Source organism: Physella acuta, unplaced genomic scaffold (genome assembly GCF_028476545.2).
Source record: "Physella acuta isolate Inbredline_101_S28 unplaced genomic scaffold, ASM2847654v3 ptg000516l, whole genome shotgun sequence".
NCBI lineage: Eukaryota > Metazoa > Mollusca > Gastropoda > Physidae > Physella > Physella acuta.
Genome location: NW_026732035.1, coordinates 431428 through 451916, shown reverse-complemented (window position 1 = coordinate 451916; position 20489 = coordinate 431428). Strand labels below are relative to the sequence as shown.

Below are 20489 nucleotides of genomic sequence, written 5' to 3'. Positions count from 1 at the left end.
GTGCGTGTTGGTTTTGTTCCCAGTCCTCTACACCGTGATGACAGTATCCCTGCAAATCTTGGAACCAGACTGGAGCGCAGACCTGGACAACCAAAGCAGTGCTCGGTACCGCCTTTTGGCTGAGCCCTTCTGTCAGGATGTAAGCCATTAACGAGGTTTCTTTTGTCTCTGTCTCACACAAATGATGAATTATACAGTTTATTTATAAATCAACCACAGTTTCAACCCTTTAATTATTTTGTTTGTGTTATTATAGTATTAAATGTAGCCATTTTTTAATATATTCATTTTTGACCGTTATTTCATAATTTCATAATTCACACATAAAATCTCATAGATGTTTTCCACCTTAATTAAGAACAAACTGATTACTTTCAATTGTATTTTTTAAATGAATTACGTACTCTGCCTACACCCACTGTGGTAATATCTTGCATCGATTGATAATTTTTCTCATTAGTTAATTTAGTTTTGATCAAACACCAAACTTAAAACTCTAATAATGTTTTATGATGTCTGAAATGCCCTAACACAAAATTCCTAATTCCACCGTTTTAGTTACAATCAAACACTAAAATCCCAATGTTTTAGTTACAATCAAACACTAAACCTTCAATGATTTATGACGTGTGTAACGCACTAACATAAAATTCCAATGTTTTAGTTGAAATCAAACACCAAACTTAAACTGTTTTATGCCGTGTGTAATGCCCTAAGAACCTCTCTGTTTCAGGTAACGAGGTGGGTCGTAGAGTGGAAGAAAGATTTTATCCAATGTGAAAATGTCAAATTCGGGTGAGTTTTTTCTATGATGCTACAAGCAATGTTCGTTCTAATAACAAATGGACTAGAGGAAGTAGAGTTAATCTAAGGTTGACTCTCAAGCGTAGGACGGTGTGGTCGGATGTTAGAGAACATGGCTTTTACTCCGACAGTCTCAAGTTCGGATCTCGGGGTCAAATCTGTAGGACGTTCGTGATTCCACCAGCTGTTATGGGTACCTGACTCATGTTAGGGAAGTTAAGGGGAGTTGGGCACAATGCTGACCACACTATCCCTTCTTATGCAGAGGTCACAGAAACAGATAAAATCTACTTCATTTGCCACATGGACCAACAGGTTCGAAAAGGTCACTGACTCTAAAGTTGCTGCCTGTAGCTCGACACGCGCCACAGCTCTCACACGTGATAGATCGGCTTCTCCTGGTGTACTCACCCTGCTGTAGGGGTGGCGCTCTCTGTCAGGCTGAACACGCCCTCTGTCAGGTTAACCACGCCCTCTGTCAGGTTAACCACGCCCTCTGTCAGGTTAACCACGCCCTCTGTCAGGCTGAACACGCTCTCTGTCAGGTTAACCACGCCCTCTGTCAGGTTAACCACGCCCTCTGTCGGGCTGAACACGCTCTCTGTCAGGCTGAACACGCCCTCTGTCAGGTTAACCACGCCCTCTGTCGGGCTGAACACGCTCTCTGTCAGGCTGAACACGCTCTCTGTCAGGCTGAACACGCTCTCTGTCAGGCTGAAAAATGTTATGATAGCCTCGCTAACGCCATCGGAAGATAAGCTTGATGAAACTAGTTTGATCGTACTTTAGAAACGTGCCGTAGTTATGTGCTATCTCTTTAATACAAGCCATGTAATATTTCTTTTGATTTCAGACAAAACCCTTTTAATATCACCGCTGAGCTGACTTTCAGAGGCGTACAGTCCCCCAGTCTAGAGGAGGAGATTAACATTATTCTCATGGAGCGGGCCAACAGGTACACACACACACGCATGGGTGGAAAGGGGGGGGGGGGGGTTGGATGATGGACCGAAGTGAGCACTTGAAATATTTTCGTTATTTACATTTTCCCTAACCGTTAATTAAGTGAACATAGCTGCTAATATCTAACTCTAATTCTTCTAACTTTCCTCAAGATGTATAAATTAAAAGATTTTCGGAACTCTTATTCCTTGACATTGTTATAATGTTGACTTACTTTAAATTGTATTATTAGACTAAAATCTGAAACATGATTCTCTAATATAACTAAAGAATATATCAAAATTATAAGGTAAATGACATAGTGTAAAGAAACAAAAATACAGTTGAAGCTTCTATTGACTTGCTTGTGTTGGCTGACATCTCAGGGTGTTTGTTAACGACAAGTACGCCCTAGAGGTCGGCAATATGCTCATCTACGACCAATCGCTGGTGCTCTCCAAGAGGACCATCATAGACCAAGAGACTACCACAGCCGACACCACCACCACCACATCCACAACCATCCCCACAACCACCAAACGTAAGTTTAGCTACGCTGGTATGTATGGTATTATGTTACAGAATGTATTGTAGCTAGCACTACTGTCTCTCACTGTACTGGAGTTACACTGCCCTGTCACTCGTATAGTGCAGGAGTTGTACTAGTCCGTCTGTTGGATAATGTAGCTAGCACTGTCTGTCTCTTGTATAAGTTGTGCTCGAGTTGCAATGCTTTTGACACAGTCTTAGTGTCGATAGCTTTTCTCTGCTTGTCAACCTAACCACCCCCCACCACAATGTTAAACCTCACCATCTCAACCAATGTTAAACCTCACAACCCCCCACCAATGTTAAACCTCACACCCCCCCCCCCACCAATGTTAAACCTCACACCCCTCAATCATTATTAAACCTCACTACCTCCAACAACCCCCCCCCCACCAATGTTAAGCCTCACAACCCCCACCAATGTTAAACCTCACCATCTCCACCAATGTTAAACCTCACACACCCCCATCATTACTAAACCTCACCATCTCCAACAACCCGCCCCCCCCCCCACCAATGTTAAACCTCACCATATGTATTAAAGTTCAACCTCCCTACGGCCACTAACTTAAGACCCGACCGTTTAAAATATGTTCTACCCCCCCAGCGCCCGACCCGTGCCTGCATGCCGCCAACCTCGAGTACGTTCCCCACCCCAGCAAATGTGACGTCTTCTACCAGTGCATCAACGGCATGGCCTACCCCATCCCCTGCAGGCAGGGCACCATCTTCCGGGGTGGCACCTGTGTTCCCACCCCGCCCGGCTTTGTCTGCAGGCGACCCTAGAGTTACCCACAGTTACCTACAGTTACCTACAGTTACTTACAGTTACCCACAGTTACCCACAGTTACCTAGAGTTACCCACAGTTACCCAGAGTTACCTAACACAATGACGATCGTCAGAACGCCGACTAGATGAAAGGGCACACTGTCTCCGAAAAAACAATTCTCTAAAAGAATCGGATTTATTTTATTGACTTGGTTTTGACATAAATAAGGATATATGCAAGGTAACACTAGTGTAATTTCAAAATCAATTTATAGTTATAAATATGTTAAACTTTTAGTATGTGTGTGTTTTATAGTGCCCTTAATGTTAAAACATTGACTAATGTAACTTATAAAACATCTAAAAGATGAACTATAAAAAATGATTTGTTTAAAAAACTCTGGTCTGAATTGTTTTTATAATTTTAGAAAGTTACTTACAAAATTGTACATGGAGGTGCTAACTTATGTGGTGTAAATATATTAGGAGGTAATGACTTGCGTTAATCTGTTAGGAGCGGTGTCACTAAATTCGTTAATTTTTCTGAATGACATAACGTGTATGTATCAAAGGTTAGCCTTTTACTTTAGACAAAGTTAAAACAAATTGATGGGGCCGAGGCGCTACATAGTAGGGCGATTGGGTGAACTATTTAGCGAAGACGTGAGTTTATTTAAGGTGAACAACATGAAAATATATCACCAGTATAAGGTTTACAAAATATGCTGTCAGAGCATATCACTTACTTTACTTTGTATGTGTGAGAAGATACCTTTAATGATTGCATTTTGTAAAGGTAATAGATAAAGTGTGTGAATAAACATGTTAATAGAAATATTATTTGCTTTTAACATTTACTCTAATGCAACACAGTGGTCGGAAAGTAGCGTTCAATCACTGGCGCAAACCCCTGAGTCCATCCAGCTCTTATGGGTACCTGACCCATCTACAGACAGTGAAAGCGGTCGAGCATAAAGTTGTCCTCACTATCCTATTATATGCCGAGGCCTGAGAAACATCAGCAAATGTCCGACACCCAATAGTTTAGTATGCTACTATTTATATCTTCTGTAAATTCCATTGAAAGATTACAAGTAAAACACTCATTGTGTTTAATTGGGTAGAAACTCTAATAGAGCTTATTTAAATACAACGTATTAAATTATTACAAATTTTCTTCATTACATATAGAACAGCAACTTTATTTACAAATAAATAGAACAAATATACACATTATACATATAGATCAAATACATAATTCAAATAAATAGGCCAAAGGAATGATTTAAATGTATAATTCAAATAAATAATTCAAGAACATATTTAGAACAATATTGTATCTTTAAACTGAAACAAAAATATAGGCCCCTATTCCTTGAGTTGACCTGCAGTGACCGGTTTGTTTACTGACCCATGAGGGTCAGGTCGACTGGTCTGTTGGAGGTTAAGGTCAAGGTCACAGTTGAGGGTCATTTACTCTGATTAGCTGGACGCTAAGATCAGGGTCAATCAAAATATGTGTCAGTATGTAGGCCTGTACAGTGTGTACTATGCGTACACTCACAACACTTGCAGTGACAACCACAGCCACACAAACATCTCTCACACACTAGTCATATCTCCTACACACACATGCTAAATTTCCCACACACCATAACACCCACACACCATAACACCCACACACCATAACACCCACACACCATAACACCCACACACCATAACACCCACACACCATAACACCCACACACCATAACACCCACACACCATAACACCCACATACGATAAAACCCACACACACACCTAATACATTTTCCACACACCATAACACCCACACACCATAACACCCACACACCTTAACACCCACACACCATAACACCCACACACCATAACACCCACACACCTTAACACCCACACACCATAACACCCACACACCTTAACACCCACACACCATAACACTCACACGCACCTACCACATCTCCCACACACCTGTCACATCCCACACACTAAAAGCCACACACACACACACACACCATTCACACCACCAATGACACAACCCCTGAGTCACGTACACACCACCAGTCAGTCACGTGTGACCTACACACCGCCATCACACACACCGCCATCACGCGCACCTTGAAATTAAGTCGTTTTAAATCTACTTATCAAGCCACACAATCAACATAGCCGCCATCTTCAACTACCTGAACAGGTAACGCCCTTAAAAAAACCGATCAACCGATAGATCAGCTTAGCCCGCTAATCGACCTTAAGAGCCGATTTTCATCTTTTTAAACACAGGTGTATAAAATCTATTAATAGATATTCACCAAAAACCAACTTCGTTCACTATCGTATCAGGTTTGAATAATCTGATTTGTATAAAATCACGTGCATGTTTAATGTCATTATAATCTCAACTCTATTTAGGAACTAAAATATCGGGAAGTTATTAATAAGCGAGATAAAACTAATCTTTATTCGGTGTGTTTTCATCTGTCATTAATTAGTTGAAATAAATAGATTAATAAATCAAATAGAAAAGACGGTAGCCTAGACATATGGGTCTTTTTCTCGGCAACATTACAACACTTTCATACGAGGAAAGGCATGCTACTATTTTTAAGATATCTAACAATAGCACTACACAATCCGATTTAGGATGGTCTTCATTGTCAGGTAATTGTAATTATTATCATGTAAAGATGATTCATGATGTTGGTTAGTATTAGAGGGAGTTTGAGGTTGTGTAATTATGTGATAGCTAGACAAGGATGGTTAGATGTGGATGGTAGTTATGATATGGTAGATGTGGATGGTAGTTTACATAATTCGTAGATGTGGATGGATATGATGTAGTAGATGTGGATGGTAATTATAATGTGGTAGATGTGGATGGTTATGATGTGGTAGACGTGGATGTTAATTATGATGTGGTAGACGTGGATGTTAATTATGATGTGGTAGATGTGGATGGTGGCTATAATGTGGTAGATGTGGATGGCTATGATGTGGTAGATGTATATAGCAGTTATGATGAGTAATAAGAGTGAAGGTGACAACTTAAGTCAGACGTCGTAGCTATTTCAAACTTGAGGGTGATCGTTTTTAAACCGAAAAGTTTGTAGCTAAGTTAGAATACAAATTAAACATATTCAAAATGTTAAACTTAGATCAATCTTTAAACAACAATATAGTTTTGTCTATTTAACTGAATAATTAAAGAGATAAATACAAGGTAATTTTCTCTTTGTCTATCTCTATACATGAAATGTAACTATCACATTAACCCAAACAAGATATACTCTAAATAAATAATGTAGAAAGTGTTAGAGCTTCAGTACACACTCACAGTAACAGCGTTCATTGTGATAACACATACCAGCACATCGCTTTAAGGGTCTGGGTGTCTGTGAGCAGAAGTGGCTTAACGCTGCATTACATACAGCAGTTGTTGAACCACTACGTATCTTAACGAGCTACGTGCAGTCGGTTGAGTTACGCGGCAGGCAGCTGTTTTTATCAGCAGTCGGTTGAGTTACGTGGCACGCAGCTGTTTTTATCAACAGTCGGTCGTTACGTGGCACTCATCTGTTTTTATCAGCAGTCGGTTGAGTTACGTGGCACGCAGCTGTTTTTATCAGCAGTCGGTTGAGTTACGTGGCACGCAGCTGTTTTTATCAGCAGTCGGTTGAGTTACGTGGCACGCAGCTGTTTTTATCAGCAGTCGGTTGAGTTACGTGGCACGCAGCTGTTTTTATCAGCAGTCGGTCGAGTTACGTGGCACGCAGCTGTTTTTATCAGAGTCCCAGGCCAGGCTCTCGCTGCAGGACTGGACGACCGTCTGCCCGTGGTCGCAGATGATGAACAGGGAGCAGTTGTTTGGGTGCCGGAAGTAGCCGCCGTTGATGTCGTCACACGGGGTCAAGGTCAGGCAGGGGGCGTCTGGGTTGGGGAAGACACAGGCCTTGCTGCTGGGGTCGAAAACGAGTCCGCCCGAGCAGGGTCGGGGGATGGGCTGGCCGAAGTTGCACTGGATGTATTGTGTGCAGCTGGTGGGGTGGGCCTCCACACCATCCTCGCACGTGTAGTTGAGTACTGTGGAGCACACGACATGTTAGGCAAATGTATGTGTAGTTGAGTACTGTGGAGCACACGACATGTTAGTTACATACGCAAGAGCTAGGTATATGCATGTGTAGGGTACTGTGGAGCATACGACATGTTAGTTACATCAGCAGGAGCTAGGTTTAGAGTACTGTGGAGCATACGTTAGGATGTCAGTTACACATGCACTATGTAGGTACATATATAACATACAGGTAAGATGTCAACTCCTTTTCGGAATTTTGTTTCTTTAATGAGTGAATGCAACAATTAAGGCTGTAGCTGTTTGCTTTTTTTACTTTAGTCTAACTACGGCGTGGTCAAACGGTAGTGTATTCATACGCTACCTTAACAGCTGGGAGTTCGATTCACTGCTGTCAGGTTGATCAAAAGAATTGGGAAGTGAAACTAGAACTAAAATATAGGTTTCTCACCTGGATTTACCACGGCAGGTGTTGTAGTTTTTGTTGCTGTTGTTGTCGTAGCCTTCGTCGTTGTAGATGTGAGTACTACAGCCGCAGTTGCTGCCTTGGTCGTTAACGGTGCGACATCAAGCGGTGTCGGTGTAGTTGTTGTAGTCATCTGTGTTTTCACTAACACTTTGGTGGTGGCTGCCGTCGATGTTTGTGAAAGTAGCGCCGCTGCTGTCGTTGTTGTGGGGACGACAACGGTCTCTGGTGCTGCTGATGTGGTAGCTGGAACTTGTGTGGTGGATGGTGTGGTGGGTGACGCCACGACCTCGACCCTGGGTTGTGTCCAGACGACAGCAGTCGTGGTTTCCATGACAACCGCCACAAGGGAGGGCGTTTTTGGTACTGCTAAGTAGAAAGTTGTTGCTAGACATGGGCGGTAGCTTGATGTATGAACACACAATAACACACATACAGTAACATACATAAACACACTTGAAAACACATCACAACACATAAACACATGGACACAAATCAACACATTGTATTACAAAGTGTCTACGCTTAAAAGTTTGGTAACAATCTATACATTTCAATCAATAATTTTCATGATCATAATTTTTGTAATTAATAAAGTAAGATAAAATAAATGTATGTCTACGCTAAGAAAAGTGACGTACCAGCTATAACATGCGCACTGGTGACAAATTGTGTATTGCTACGCTTGAGTTCCGGGCTATCAGCGCCATAGAAGTCCTCTGACTTTTTCGTTACATCTAGGGTGACCTCCCTGTTGTTTTTGCTGGAAGTAGTTGGGTTATTTTTTTAATTAATTGTTGTAATTATTTAACTCATTCAATAGGCATATATATATATGTGACGAGCGAACATTTATCCTGCCGACAACGCCAATTGTAACGAGCCAACAGTTACCATGCTCGCAACGCCACATGTAATGAGACCTAATTGCCTGTAGTGCCACGTGTTAACGAGTTTAACCACTCATTCTAGACAACATTGACCACAGTATAGATACTCAAGATGCAGGTTCGCTATTGATCCTTTATTACATGAATCAAGAAATGCTTCATAATAACACAATAAATCAACAGGAATGCTTCTCAATAATAGTCTGAATCAACTGACCCCTAACAGTCCTTCACTAGGCTTTATATAACTGAATCCACATGTCTATAATCCTCCTTAACACAATACGGCTAACCCGTTCTATAACCGACTTGACATAGTCACACAGACTGACTGATCTAAGCGAGCGATGAAGATGGAAGAGAGCTCGCTGAAACGGGAAGAGAGAGAACGAGTCCTGCCGTGCCCTCCTATTTATGCCTTGTATCCGTACTCGTCCCCGTACTTGTATTCCTCCGTAATCGATACTTGTACTCGATCTCCGACCACCAGTTGCGTAGTTCAAACGTACAGACCGTAAACTAACATCTGCGTCCTATCCATCAAAGTTGACAGGCCGTCTGAATACCGTTTCCCAAAATAGCACGCGCCGGCTTTGAGGTTGTTATCAGCCCGACCCAATAAGCCACCTGTTATCGGTTGCATCAGACCAACACTGTGTCTCGGCTTCTCGTTCGTTATCATTTGTAACTGGTAGTTAGGCCTACCCCAGTTACATCCACCCCTGCTTTTTTTTTGTGTGTTTTCAACCACAAACAACGCCTGGCAGGTGCACTCCTCCAAAGTCAATCGCACAGTCGTAAAAAAAAATCTATTGTTCCACTCACTGTCCACGACGTTCCATTCGTATACGATTGACAGTTCTACCTATTTCACATATCAACTGTGTCTACATCATCTTTCTGAGACACAAAACAGTTCTAGAATTCACATCCACCCTTTCCATTTGGTGCCTTCACCAGTTCACTTCTATAGCTCTTTGAACAGTCTGTTTTCATACCAGCGCGACCATGAAAGAATTGATGGTTGCTGACAAAAAATTTCGTATTCCTTCTGTTCCTTAAACTTCTCCGCGGACCACTTATCTGATGGTCTACTGTCTCTCTGCTTCTGGAGGGACCGGGATCCTCATTGTTGCCGGTATCCTCCCCTTGCGTATCGCGGTTGTTCTGTTGATGGTGATATGGTTCCGGAATGGGTATGTGAATTTCCGTTATAACTTCCGGTTCCCTAATTGTCTTGGGTTTCTGTGTGTGTAACTGCTCTTCTTGCCTATTCCAATATTTCTTTAATTGAGCAATATTCGCCCACCGATCCGGTTTGGCGTGATCGATGGGTCTTATCTTAAAGGGGCCACCTGCTGCTTTAGGCATCTCCACGACTTGCCATATCTCCTGTCCCCAGAGATCGTGGATTTTGTTTCTGCCTAACGGGTGGCTACGCAGTAATACCCTGTCATTCAGTTTGAGTGGCGGGTCCTTCGTCTGTATCGGCGGTTCCCTTCGCCGAGATTCATGTTCTAGTCTTTCCTGTACTACCCTGTACATTTCTCTAATTCTTCTCATATGTTCATTCACATATTCCAGTGCGGTGTATGAGCCAGTCATACTCTCCCTTTTTCCTAGGAACAAATCAAGAGGGAGTCGAGCCTCCCGTCCGAACAGCAACATGTATGGCGAAAAGCCGGTTGTGGCATGTGGTGTGCAGTTGTATAGATATACCAACTCTGGGAGAAAATCAGGCCAACGTTTTTTCTGTTCAGGTTCTAGCGTACGCAGCAAATCATGCATGCTGCGGTTGAACCGTTCACACTGTCCGTTTCCTTTCGGATTAAATGTGGTTGTTCTAGATTTGTTGATCCCGTAGTGGCTGCACAGTTGGTTAATTACTTCTGACTCGAAAGCCCTTCCTTGGTCAGAGTGTAATTGTCTTGGTATGCCATATTTGATGAACCAATGTTGTAATAAGACCTTTGCCACTGTTTTGGCGGTCTGATCTCGCGTGGGCACCGCCACCGTCCATTTGGTGAATACATCAGTCATTACCAACACATGTTCCGTCCCATCCGATGATTGCTCCAACGACGTAAAGTCCATAGCCACAATCTCTAGTGGTTTTGTCGCTAGTAGGTGTCCTGATGGCTGTCTCATTTTGACAACTGGCATTTTCGCATGCTGACACCTCACACAAGCCTCACAATGGCGTTTGACCTCCATTTCCATATTGGGCCAGTAACACCTCCGTCGTAATATTTTGTGGGTTCTGTCCTGACCCTGGTGTCCTGCCCTGTCATGTGCCAACCTTAGCACTTCTCCTCGTAATTGTCCCGGCACCACCACCTGGTGTATTGTGCCATCAATTTGGTCATGAATTCTCCGCATGAGAACACCATCCTTTATACTGAGACGGTTCCACTGACTCAGTATTTTCTTTGTTTCTCGACCAAATTGTTCTCTTTCCCTTCTTCCTGGGAATTTTTGTTCCTGGACGTGTTTCAATAGCGGTTGTAAGCCACTATCCGTTCTCTGGGCATCTCTTATCTTTTGGTGATTAAGGCAATTAAAATCACTACTGTCCATATGTTCGGGTTCCGTGGATATGTGCTCCACCCCGGTCTGCCCGTTTTGCATCACTTGTACCCCATGAGGGATATCTGTTGACGCTCTGACCTCACATATTCCTGTCAGTGTTTCTTCCTCATCACCCGGTCTCTCGTAAGGATTCCTTGATAAGGCGTCCGCATTGCCATTGGACCGCCCCGGGCGATGTTTTCTCTCTAGGTCAACGAGTGCCAATTCTGCTGCCCATCGCTGTTCGATGGATCCCAGCCTTGCTGTAATTTGAAGTTCTTTTTCAATATCTGATAATTTTTCTTCAAGTCTTGTTTGAGACTCTTTCATTCCTTCTAGTTTGCCAACACTGTTCTGTTGTCTAATATTTTTATTTACTTCTTCCGATAACAGACACTTTAAAGATGAACATTTCTCCTGTGCTTTTGATTTGCATGAACTTTTCCTATCCAGTTTCCTGGTTAGACTTTGAATTCCTTTATTAAGTCTACCAATTTTCTTCTTATCATCATTTTTCTCTACCAACAAATTGTTCACTTGACACTTTTCAACATTCAAGTTCATTTCACAGTTCATTTTTTCCATTAGTTGTGTTTTACCTTTCTTTTTCTCCTTACTGTGTTTCTTTGTCATTTTGTTTACCAAGTCATTACCTCGCCGCTCTGTAGCCTTGACCTGCCTTACAGAGGGCGATCGTTTCACCGGACAGTACCGTGCCATATGTCCGGGTTGTGAACAAGACAAACAAATTGGTCGACCGTCTGCCGTCCATTGGAGTGATGGCTTGGCAGGACACGGCCGTCCAACCCGTCCCTGTTTTGTCCCGTTCTTTTCCTGATTCTCAGCTGTTGACCTGCTTTCCAACCTCTCCAAACGTTGGTCAACCTTCTCTAGGTGGGCCAACAGTTGAGCCATCATGGTCTCCATCGTGTCGGCCCCTGTGGGTGGGGATTGTCTCTGTTCAGGCACAGAGACTTTATCCACCGAACAGTTCGATTGGTCCTCATCCTCGGACCTGCGGATCGCTGAGTTCCTGACCTGAAGGAAGGTCAACTGCTGGTCTCTGTGGACCTCCTCTTTCAACTCTCTCCTTAAGATCGGGGTTGCTAGCCCCTCGATGAAATGGTCCCTCAGTAGGCGTACATCAATGTCCGGTGATTTGCCCTTTACCAAATCAAAGGCCCTGTTCATCCTGTGTGAGTACTCCATCACACTCTCCGCCATTCTCTGCTTTAAGCCCACGAATCCCGATAGCAGTTGCACTCCCGACCGTCTCTCCCCAAAGGTCTCCATAATCAGATCCAGCACCTTATCTGGATCTGATTGGACGGTCCTATCGTGGCACTTAACCTCTGCCCTAACCGTTTCACCTATACTGCCCATCAGCAGTCTTAATCTTTCCTCTGGTGACATATGTCTCGAGGCCCAGGCCGCTTTGACCTCTTCACTGAACCTGTTGGTTAAAGTTGGGTCTCCGTCCCCGTAAAATTTGTTAATATGGGACTCTCTGGGTAGGACCACTATATGGGTCTGCTTCTCGTCCAGAGTAGACATTTTCTTCCTTAAGTACTAAAAAAAAAGAGTTCTTTCTTACCGTGTGTGTATGAAAAATTTTTCCTCGTTCCTCAATTTTCACAGTTCCTGAATGTCCGAATTCACACACACACTAAACACAGTTATGCACAAGGTTGACTATAGGTGCCTTAAACGGCAAGTCTAGTTGAATTCATCCTGATCGCAGCGCCAATTGTGACGAGCGAACATTTACCCTGCTCGCAGCGCCAATTGTGACGAGCGAACATTTATCCTGCCGACAACGCCAATTGTAACGAGCCAACAGTTACCATGCTCGCAACGCCACATGTAATGAGACCTAATTGCCTGTAGTGCCACGTGTTAACGAGTTTAACCACTCATTCTAGACAACATTGACCACAGTATAGATACTCAAGATGCAGGTTCGCTATTGATCCTTTATTACATGAATCAAGAAATGCTTCATAATAACACAATAAATCAACAGGAATGCTTCTCAATAATAGTCTGAATCAACTGACCCCTAACAGTCCTTCACTAGGCTTTATATAACTGAATCCACATGTCTATAATCCTCCTTAACACAATACGGCTAACCCGTTCTATAACCGACTTGACATAGTCACACAGACTGACTGATCTAAGCGAGCGATGAAGATGGAAGAGAGCTCGCTGAAACGGGAAGAGAGAGAACGAGTCCTGCCGTGCCCTCCTATTTATGCCTTGTATCCGTACTCGTCCCCGTACTTGTATTCCTCCGTAATCGATACTTGTACTCGATCTCCGACCACCAGTTGCGTAGTTCAAACGTACAGACCGTAAACTAACATCTGCGTCCTATCCATCAAAGTTGACAGGCCGTCTGAATACCGTTTCCCAAAATAGCACGCGCCGGCTTTGAGGTTGTTATCAGCCCGACCCAATAAGCCACCTGTTATCGGTTGCATCAGACCAACACTGTGTCTCGGCTTCTCGTTCGTTATCATTTGTAACTGGTAGTTAGGCCTACCCCAGTTACATATAATTATAATAAAAATGTATGTACATTTGTATAGTTAACTGTACTTATTTATTGTAAAAAGAGCATTATAATACAAGCTTTAAATGTATTTACAATGAGAAAAAAAAGTAACCAATTCCTTAACTGTTCCAGGAAAATTAATAACATCTATCCCGCAATGAATTGAACGGATTTTCTGAACAACAGCGCTTTTATTTTAGCTTATTTAATTTATTTTAATTTAATCATGTAAAATGCATGTTAACTTTTTATTGTATACAATTTTATTTCACTGCTTTCATACTTCTTTTATTTACTACCTTTTAGTCGAATTGTGTTCAAGTTGCTAGTATTAACTTCAATTTCCGAATTCTAATTAATTTGTCTTGTCTCTTACATTTGTAAGCATGCCTTTACGCGTTAATTACTGATCTATTTATCACTGTCACTCAGTGTTATCCACTTTCGTTTGTGATTTTTACTAGTTTTAAATTATTTTTATACATAATTTAGAAAGTGAGATATAACTGGCTGAAAGAAATGGTATCTTTAAAATGAATCTAAACTGAATTACAAGAAATGACCTCAAACCAATAGAAACTTGAATGGTTTTACTTGGAGAACAACATCCGCTCCTTGTTTAAAACGTCAGGGTGACGTAAGGTTCTCACCTTATATCTATGGTGACGTCATTGATTTTAATGAGTTGCTGCCCCTGCTCCCTGACCGGCTGTGACCTCAGGCTCAGGACGTCTAGAATCTCTTTCTCGTTCCGGCCCTTGTCGGAGAAGTAAAGTTTGAACTCCACCCTGTCGTTTCTGTTAGGACATGAGATGTAGGACTTATTGATGGTGTAAGGACATGAGATGTAGGACATTGTTGGTATAAGGACATACATAATGTAGGACATATTGATGATGTAAGGACATACACAATGTTGGACTTATTGATGGTGTAAGGACTTACACAATGTATGACTTATTGATGGTGTAAGGACTTACACAATGTAGGACTTATTGATTGTGTAAGGACTTACACAATGTAGGACTTATTGATGGTGTAAGGACTTACACAATGTAGGACTTATTGGTGGTGTAAGGACTTACACAATGTAGGACTTATTGATGGTGTAAGGACTTACACAACGTAGGACTTATTGATGATGTAAGGACTTACACAATGTAGGACTTATTGATGATGTAAGGACAGACACAATGTAGGACTTATTGTTGGTGTAAGGATATGTAATGTAGGCTGTATTGATGGTGTAAGGACATGAAATTTAGGACATTGTTGATATCAGGACATACACAATGTAGGACTTATTGTTGGTGTAAGGACAAACACAATCTAGGACTTATTGTTGGTGTAAGGACATGAGATTTAGGACTTATTGTTGATGTCAGGACATACACGATGTAGGACTTATTGTTGATGTTACGACATAGTTTAAATTTTACACTATGTACGCTGTCGGGGGAAAAAATAGTTCAAAGCTTGTATTGTTCCCGTAATTTTATGATTGCGAGTTCTGCTGATCTAAAACTAAATCTCTAACATGTGTCAACACGTGCAACTCACGTGAGAGAACTCAGCTCACATCCCCTGTAGCCGTTCTGCAAGGTACTCACTCTGTAGATGTCGTCCACCTGGGGAGGGGTATGGTGTACTCACTTACATAGGTATTTAGTTAAATTATATACATCCTCACTTGAGGGACGTCACATGAACACCTGAGGTAAACCACATGAACACATCAGGTAAACCATATGAACACATCAGGTAAACTACATGAACACATCAGGTACTCTACATGAACACATCAGGTAAACTACATGAACACCACAGGTAAACTACATGAACACATCAGGTAAACTACATGAACACATCAGGTAAACTACATGAACACCACAGGTAAACTACATGAACACCACAGATAAACTACATGAACACATCAGGTAAACCACATGAACACCTCAGGTAAATCACATGAACACCTTAGGTAAACCACATGAACACCATAGGTAAATCACATGAATACCTCAGGTAAACCACATGGACACCTCAGGTAAATAACATGAACACCTCAGGTAAACCACATGAACACCTCAGGTAAACCATATGAACACATCAGGTAAACTACATGAACACATTAGGTAAACCAAATGAATACCACAGTTAAACACCATGAACACCCACGTGGTACACCAAAAGAACACTAAACAACTCACCTCTAACTACCTGACTGATTGTATAATGTACTCACCTGCCTACAGTAAGCAGCCTTGAACTCCTCAAACTGCGCTAATGTCAGACTGTTGTAGTCACGTGACGAAGTACCTCGTGCCACAGATAATTTTAAAGTTGCTTGTAGAAACTCTAGAACCGAAACACAATTTATTTTAAATTATATTGAACACGCTTTAAATTTGGTGTAAAATCTCTTCCTAAATATTAGTAAAGGTATCCAATAATTTTAAAGTTGCTTTTAGAAACTCTAGAACCGAAACACATTTGATTTGAAATTATATCCAACACGCTTTAAATTTGGTGTAAAATCTCTTCCTAAATATTAGTAAAGGAATCCAATAATTTTAAAGTTGCTTGTAGAAACTCTAGAACCGAAACACATTTATTTTAAATTGTATCCAACACGCTTTAAATTTGGTGTAAGATCCTATTTTTACCAAGCAATTAATCAAATCTTAATGGAGATTTCATATCAAATCTCACATTTACCTTACACATAATTTACTTGGACTTACCAATTTGTTTTTCTTGTGAATCTGTAAATAAAATATAAATTGATGGGTTATTCGTTTGATATGAGGTTTTTGTATATCACATGTCATTTGAATTAACTGTACAAAAATTGATTTTGAAGTGGTTTTAAAATGTTCGTTTGTCTCTCTATCTGGATCGGTGGGTTATTTTTTTCAAATGTTCAAACGTTATTTTTCTCTTTCTAGTTAATTGTTTTTACTCAGGAATTTCACCGTGAGCTAAAACCATTATTGATCATCATAAAATAACCAGTTTTGTGTGAAACTTGAATAATTTAATAATTGCCCGCTTCTTGCTTCTGTTGGTTGCAAGACATATAGAACTATAGAAATAAAGGTTAATGACCTCTAGACCAACCGGGTTCAAAGAGTTACCAGTTCAAGGAAAGTATAAAACTGTGTAATGTTACACAATATAGATGTGAGTTCATTAATACATATCAGCGATTATTCTTAAACTATTATTAAGGCACACAACAAGAATAAGAATTATACATATCTGGGCTACTATTAAATAATAAAATGTAAATTAATGAATATAATTATATTAAATTTTATTTAATTAACGTGATCAATATATAAAATGTAAATTACTGTATAGCCCAATTCAATGAGTTTAAATGGTTTTTCGTCGAATGAATGGCAAATATTTTTAAAATGTAAGTAAGTAGACTACTTGGATTTACTTGCTCACACACGCTAAAACACAATCGAAGTTAATTTAGTTGCATCCAATATATTGTAAAAAGTCATTAGATCTTAACACGGAAACTCTAAATCTATAACTAGACTACATGATGGTTTTTATTTTATTTTATTTTTTTAGATCAAAGCACCGGATAAGTTCACTTGATGCGTAGCTCCGTCTATTCACTTGTATTACCGATTTTTCTATTTTTGTAAACCAAACGACACACAGCGAAAAGATAACGAAAATTTGATCCAAATAATTAGCCTTATTTGTTTCTCGCGTGTTTGATGCATTGTAAAAAAAACCAAGAGTGATCTCCCCTAAACTTTCTCGAATATTCTTCTCTAACACTACGGGTATAGCAACTCGGGATATAGCCATAGACATGATTGTAAATCCATTTTAATTACTTAAACTTTTTAAAATAGAATAGAATCTCGTAGAAAAAAAAAGTATTGCGCACCAAGTGAACGGCAAACAATATGTGTATAATAGTGCGGAGAATTATTATTACTTTATAAATTCATATGCGTTTTCTGAGGAATTGGAAATAACGTAAATTACTTCTTCCGGTCAACAGAGATTCCTCAAAATTCGTAACAAGGCAGAAAGTTAGATCTTTTACTTGTATGTAAAACAGTACTCAAGTTATAGGCTTTTAAGAAACTAAAAGTAGAATAAGTTCCACTTCCGTTTATCGGAAGGCGCTGAAAAGTTGACTCAGAATTACAAATTTTATATAATACTTATATAAGCCATTTCTTTAACTTAGCTGTAACGGTACTCAAGTTATCGTGTTGATAGTCACACACATATACACATACACACACAGATATACGGACAAAATTGCAAAACTATGTTTTCCGACTCAGGGAAAAAAATAAAAATATTTTTTTCACGATTTTTTTCACGATTACAATACTTCCTCTATATTTCGTATATGAGAAAGTAAAACAAATACAAACATTCAACAAATAATATAGCTGAATTAACACTTGTCTTGTCTCTACGTGTGTTGAGAGATAGAAATGAATATTTTAATGAGTACTTGAATTAATGTTCGTGATATTTCTTGTGTGTCTGTGGTCAATGGCGTGACCTGGTGGGGTGGAGGGGAGTGTCGGTCCCACCAGACAAAGTTAAAAAACGTTACAGGGTGCGGATGATCAGCTGCTCACACGTTGATGAGAGACAACATTGCATGCGCATTGTTCTCTAAATATTACTACTTATACAGAGACATATATTTTTAGGATAAATATTCTTATAAATTCTTCTAATATTTTTTTTTCTTTTTACTACCGACAATATCTTAACCTTTTTTTTAGATGAATACACGTAAAAATACGAGAGAGGTAGGTCTTACAGAACATGCCCAAAGGGAGATCAACATCTCTCCATGTTCCCCCCCTCCTACCCCCAATCTACGGCACATGTTGTTATACCATGATAACAATACGTTTCAGCAACAAAGCTGTCGTAATCTTCACATCGATGAAGATAGGTAAACATTTAAAATAGAAACGGCATTTAAAAACGATCGAATCAAATATTTCTCACGTAAAATGACGCTTTCAACATAATAAGGATGTATACGTTCACACAACGTAATGTGTGATACGTGTTAATCTTTTTTTGTTGTTGTGATACGGTTGGGTGGGCACGGGTCAGACGAACGTTACATTCCTGAGATATTAGTTTCACACAACACATCGACTACATTCGTACCTGGACATTCAATTCAAGACTCAAACTAACAATGCACACGTTTTAAAACTTTTAACGTGGCTAAAGTTAAGCTGTAAGGTGATCCCATCAGTTTTACCAAGCTGTAGATAATCTAAGCAGGTAATCAAAGAATGTTTTGTTTGTTGACTGATAGTTTACACACGTATCATTGTCCTTAACATTTGGGAATTTACAAGTATTTCTTTGTCTTCATTTTGGTTTAATCCACAACATCGCAACAGCCATATTTAATTTTTGCAAACTGCAGCTATTAACTAAACTAACTTAAAATTAATTTCGCCTTTCGCAAAAATATTTTTGAAAGCTACAATTTACTAATTACCATTTTAAGTGTGAACCTATTAAATGATAATTAAAAAGGTTCTTAATGAAATGTATACTATTGGAATGTCAGTGAATATATCGGGTACAGATCTTGGTTACATTTTCAACTTTGAATGGAGAGGTAGACATTCATCCATTGAATTCAAGTTGACGACGAATTGTTCTCTAAACTTCAAGTCCTGCTATGGCCGGGGGGCGGAGATTATTCCCGGCGAGAGTCTAGTTCAGTCAGATTGTATTCACAGATAGCATCAGAGATCTGAAGATGGGAGGGTCGGGCCAGTGGGCTTGGGGTGGGGATGAACAGATGATGACGCTGGACGGGTTAATTTTGTGGGTTGGTGTGTCGTGGGTTTATTTCTGGATTATGTGTCAGGATAGTTAATTATGGGTGGGGACGGAAGCTTCGGTTGATTGAATTGTAAAATCTGTACTGTTGAGGTGGGCCAACCGTGACGGCTGATTTTATTAAAACAAGTTAATTAAAAAGTCTAGTGACAATTTTAGCGCAATTTCCTTATGTTATCTAAAAATAGCTCTGTCGTAGCGTAAATCAAGAGCAGGGTTAGTAAAACCATTGGTTAGTTATTAAAACGTTTTTTATTAAATAAACCTAACTACTAACTAAACTAAGCACCTTGAAATCAAGAGCAGGGTTATTAAAACCATTGGTTAGTTGAACTTGATTATCAACATGATAATCATTAAGATGATAGATCTCTACTTCCGGCATGTATATACAACCACACCACACGCGTCATCACGTTCAATAGATGCGTCATCGCGTTCCATGGCTGCGCCATCACGTTCAGTAGGCGCGCAAGTTAATTAAAAAAGTCTAGTGACATTTATGCGCAATTTCCTTATGTTATCTAAAAATAGCTCTGACGTATAATGATGGGGTGCGTTCAAGCTAGAAGAGCGATCGGTTTGTAGGTGTTTATGTAATTTTAAAATTTGTGACCGAACGAGAGGATATTTTTGAAAACTTTCTTCGGCAATATTGTTCTAAATTATGGCAGGAATCGATTGGTACATGTTTCAAGTCGCTAAGTGGTCTGGTTGCCGAGATAAGGGCCAAAAACTGCATTTTTTCGAGGTTTTTTGGCTTTTACGGGAAATACATGAAAGAAACCCGGAATTTTTATGGCCTATGCTCATTCTCGTAACTTGCTTAACATAATTGCTTTTGGAACTAGTCATCGATATTGCTTCGTTGAGGACTTAAAGCCCGGACACACATTCATCCATTCATTCATTCATCCATCCATCCATCCATTCCCAGAAATGACGAGTTAATAAACGCAATTCTCCAGAATGGAAATTGCGC

At 40.3% G+C, this 20489-nt stretch overlaps 1 protein-coding gene across 1 annotated transcript in view; it reads left to right on the top strand.

The window, feature by feature from the left end:
• LOC131944960 (uncharacterized) overlaps window positions 1-3340 on the top strand; it is a 30353-nt gene extending 27013 nt beyond the window's left edge. The window contains exons 33-37 of the mRNA XM_059305882.1: window positions 24-139; window positions 734-795; window positions 1658-1759; window positions 2133-2287; window positions 2903-3340. Of these exons, the coding sequence (XP_059161865.1) occupies window positions 24-139; window positions 734-795; window positions 1658-1759; window positions 2133-2287; window positions 2903-3081 (614 nt within the window). The 3' untranslated portion in view covers window positions 3082-3340. The remainder of the gene's footprint in view (window positions 1-23; window positions 140-733; window positions 796-1657; window positions 1760-2132; window positions 2288-2902) is intronic.
• The last annotated feature ends 17149 nt before the right edge of the window (window positions 3341-20489 follow it).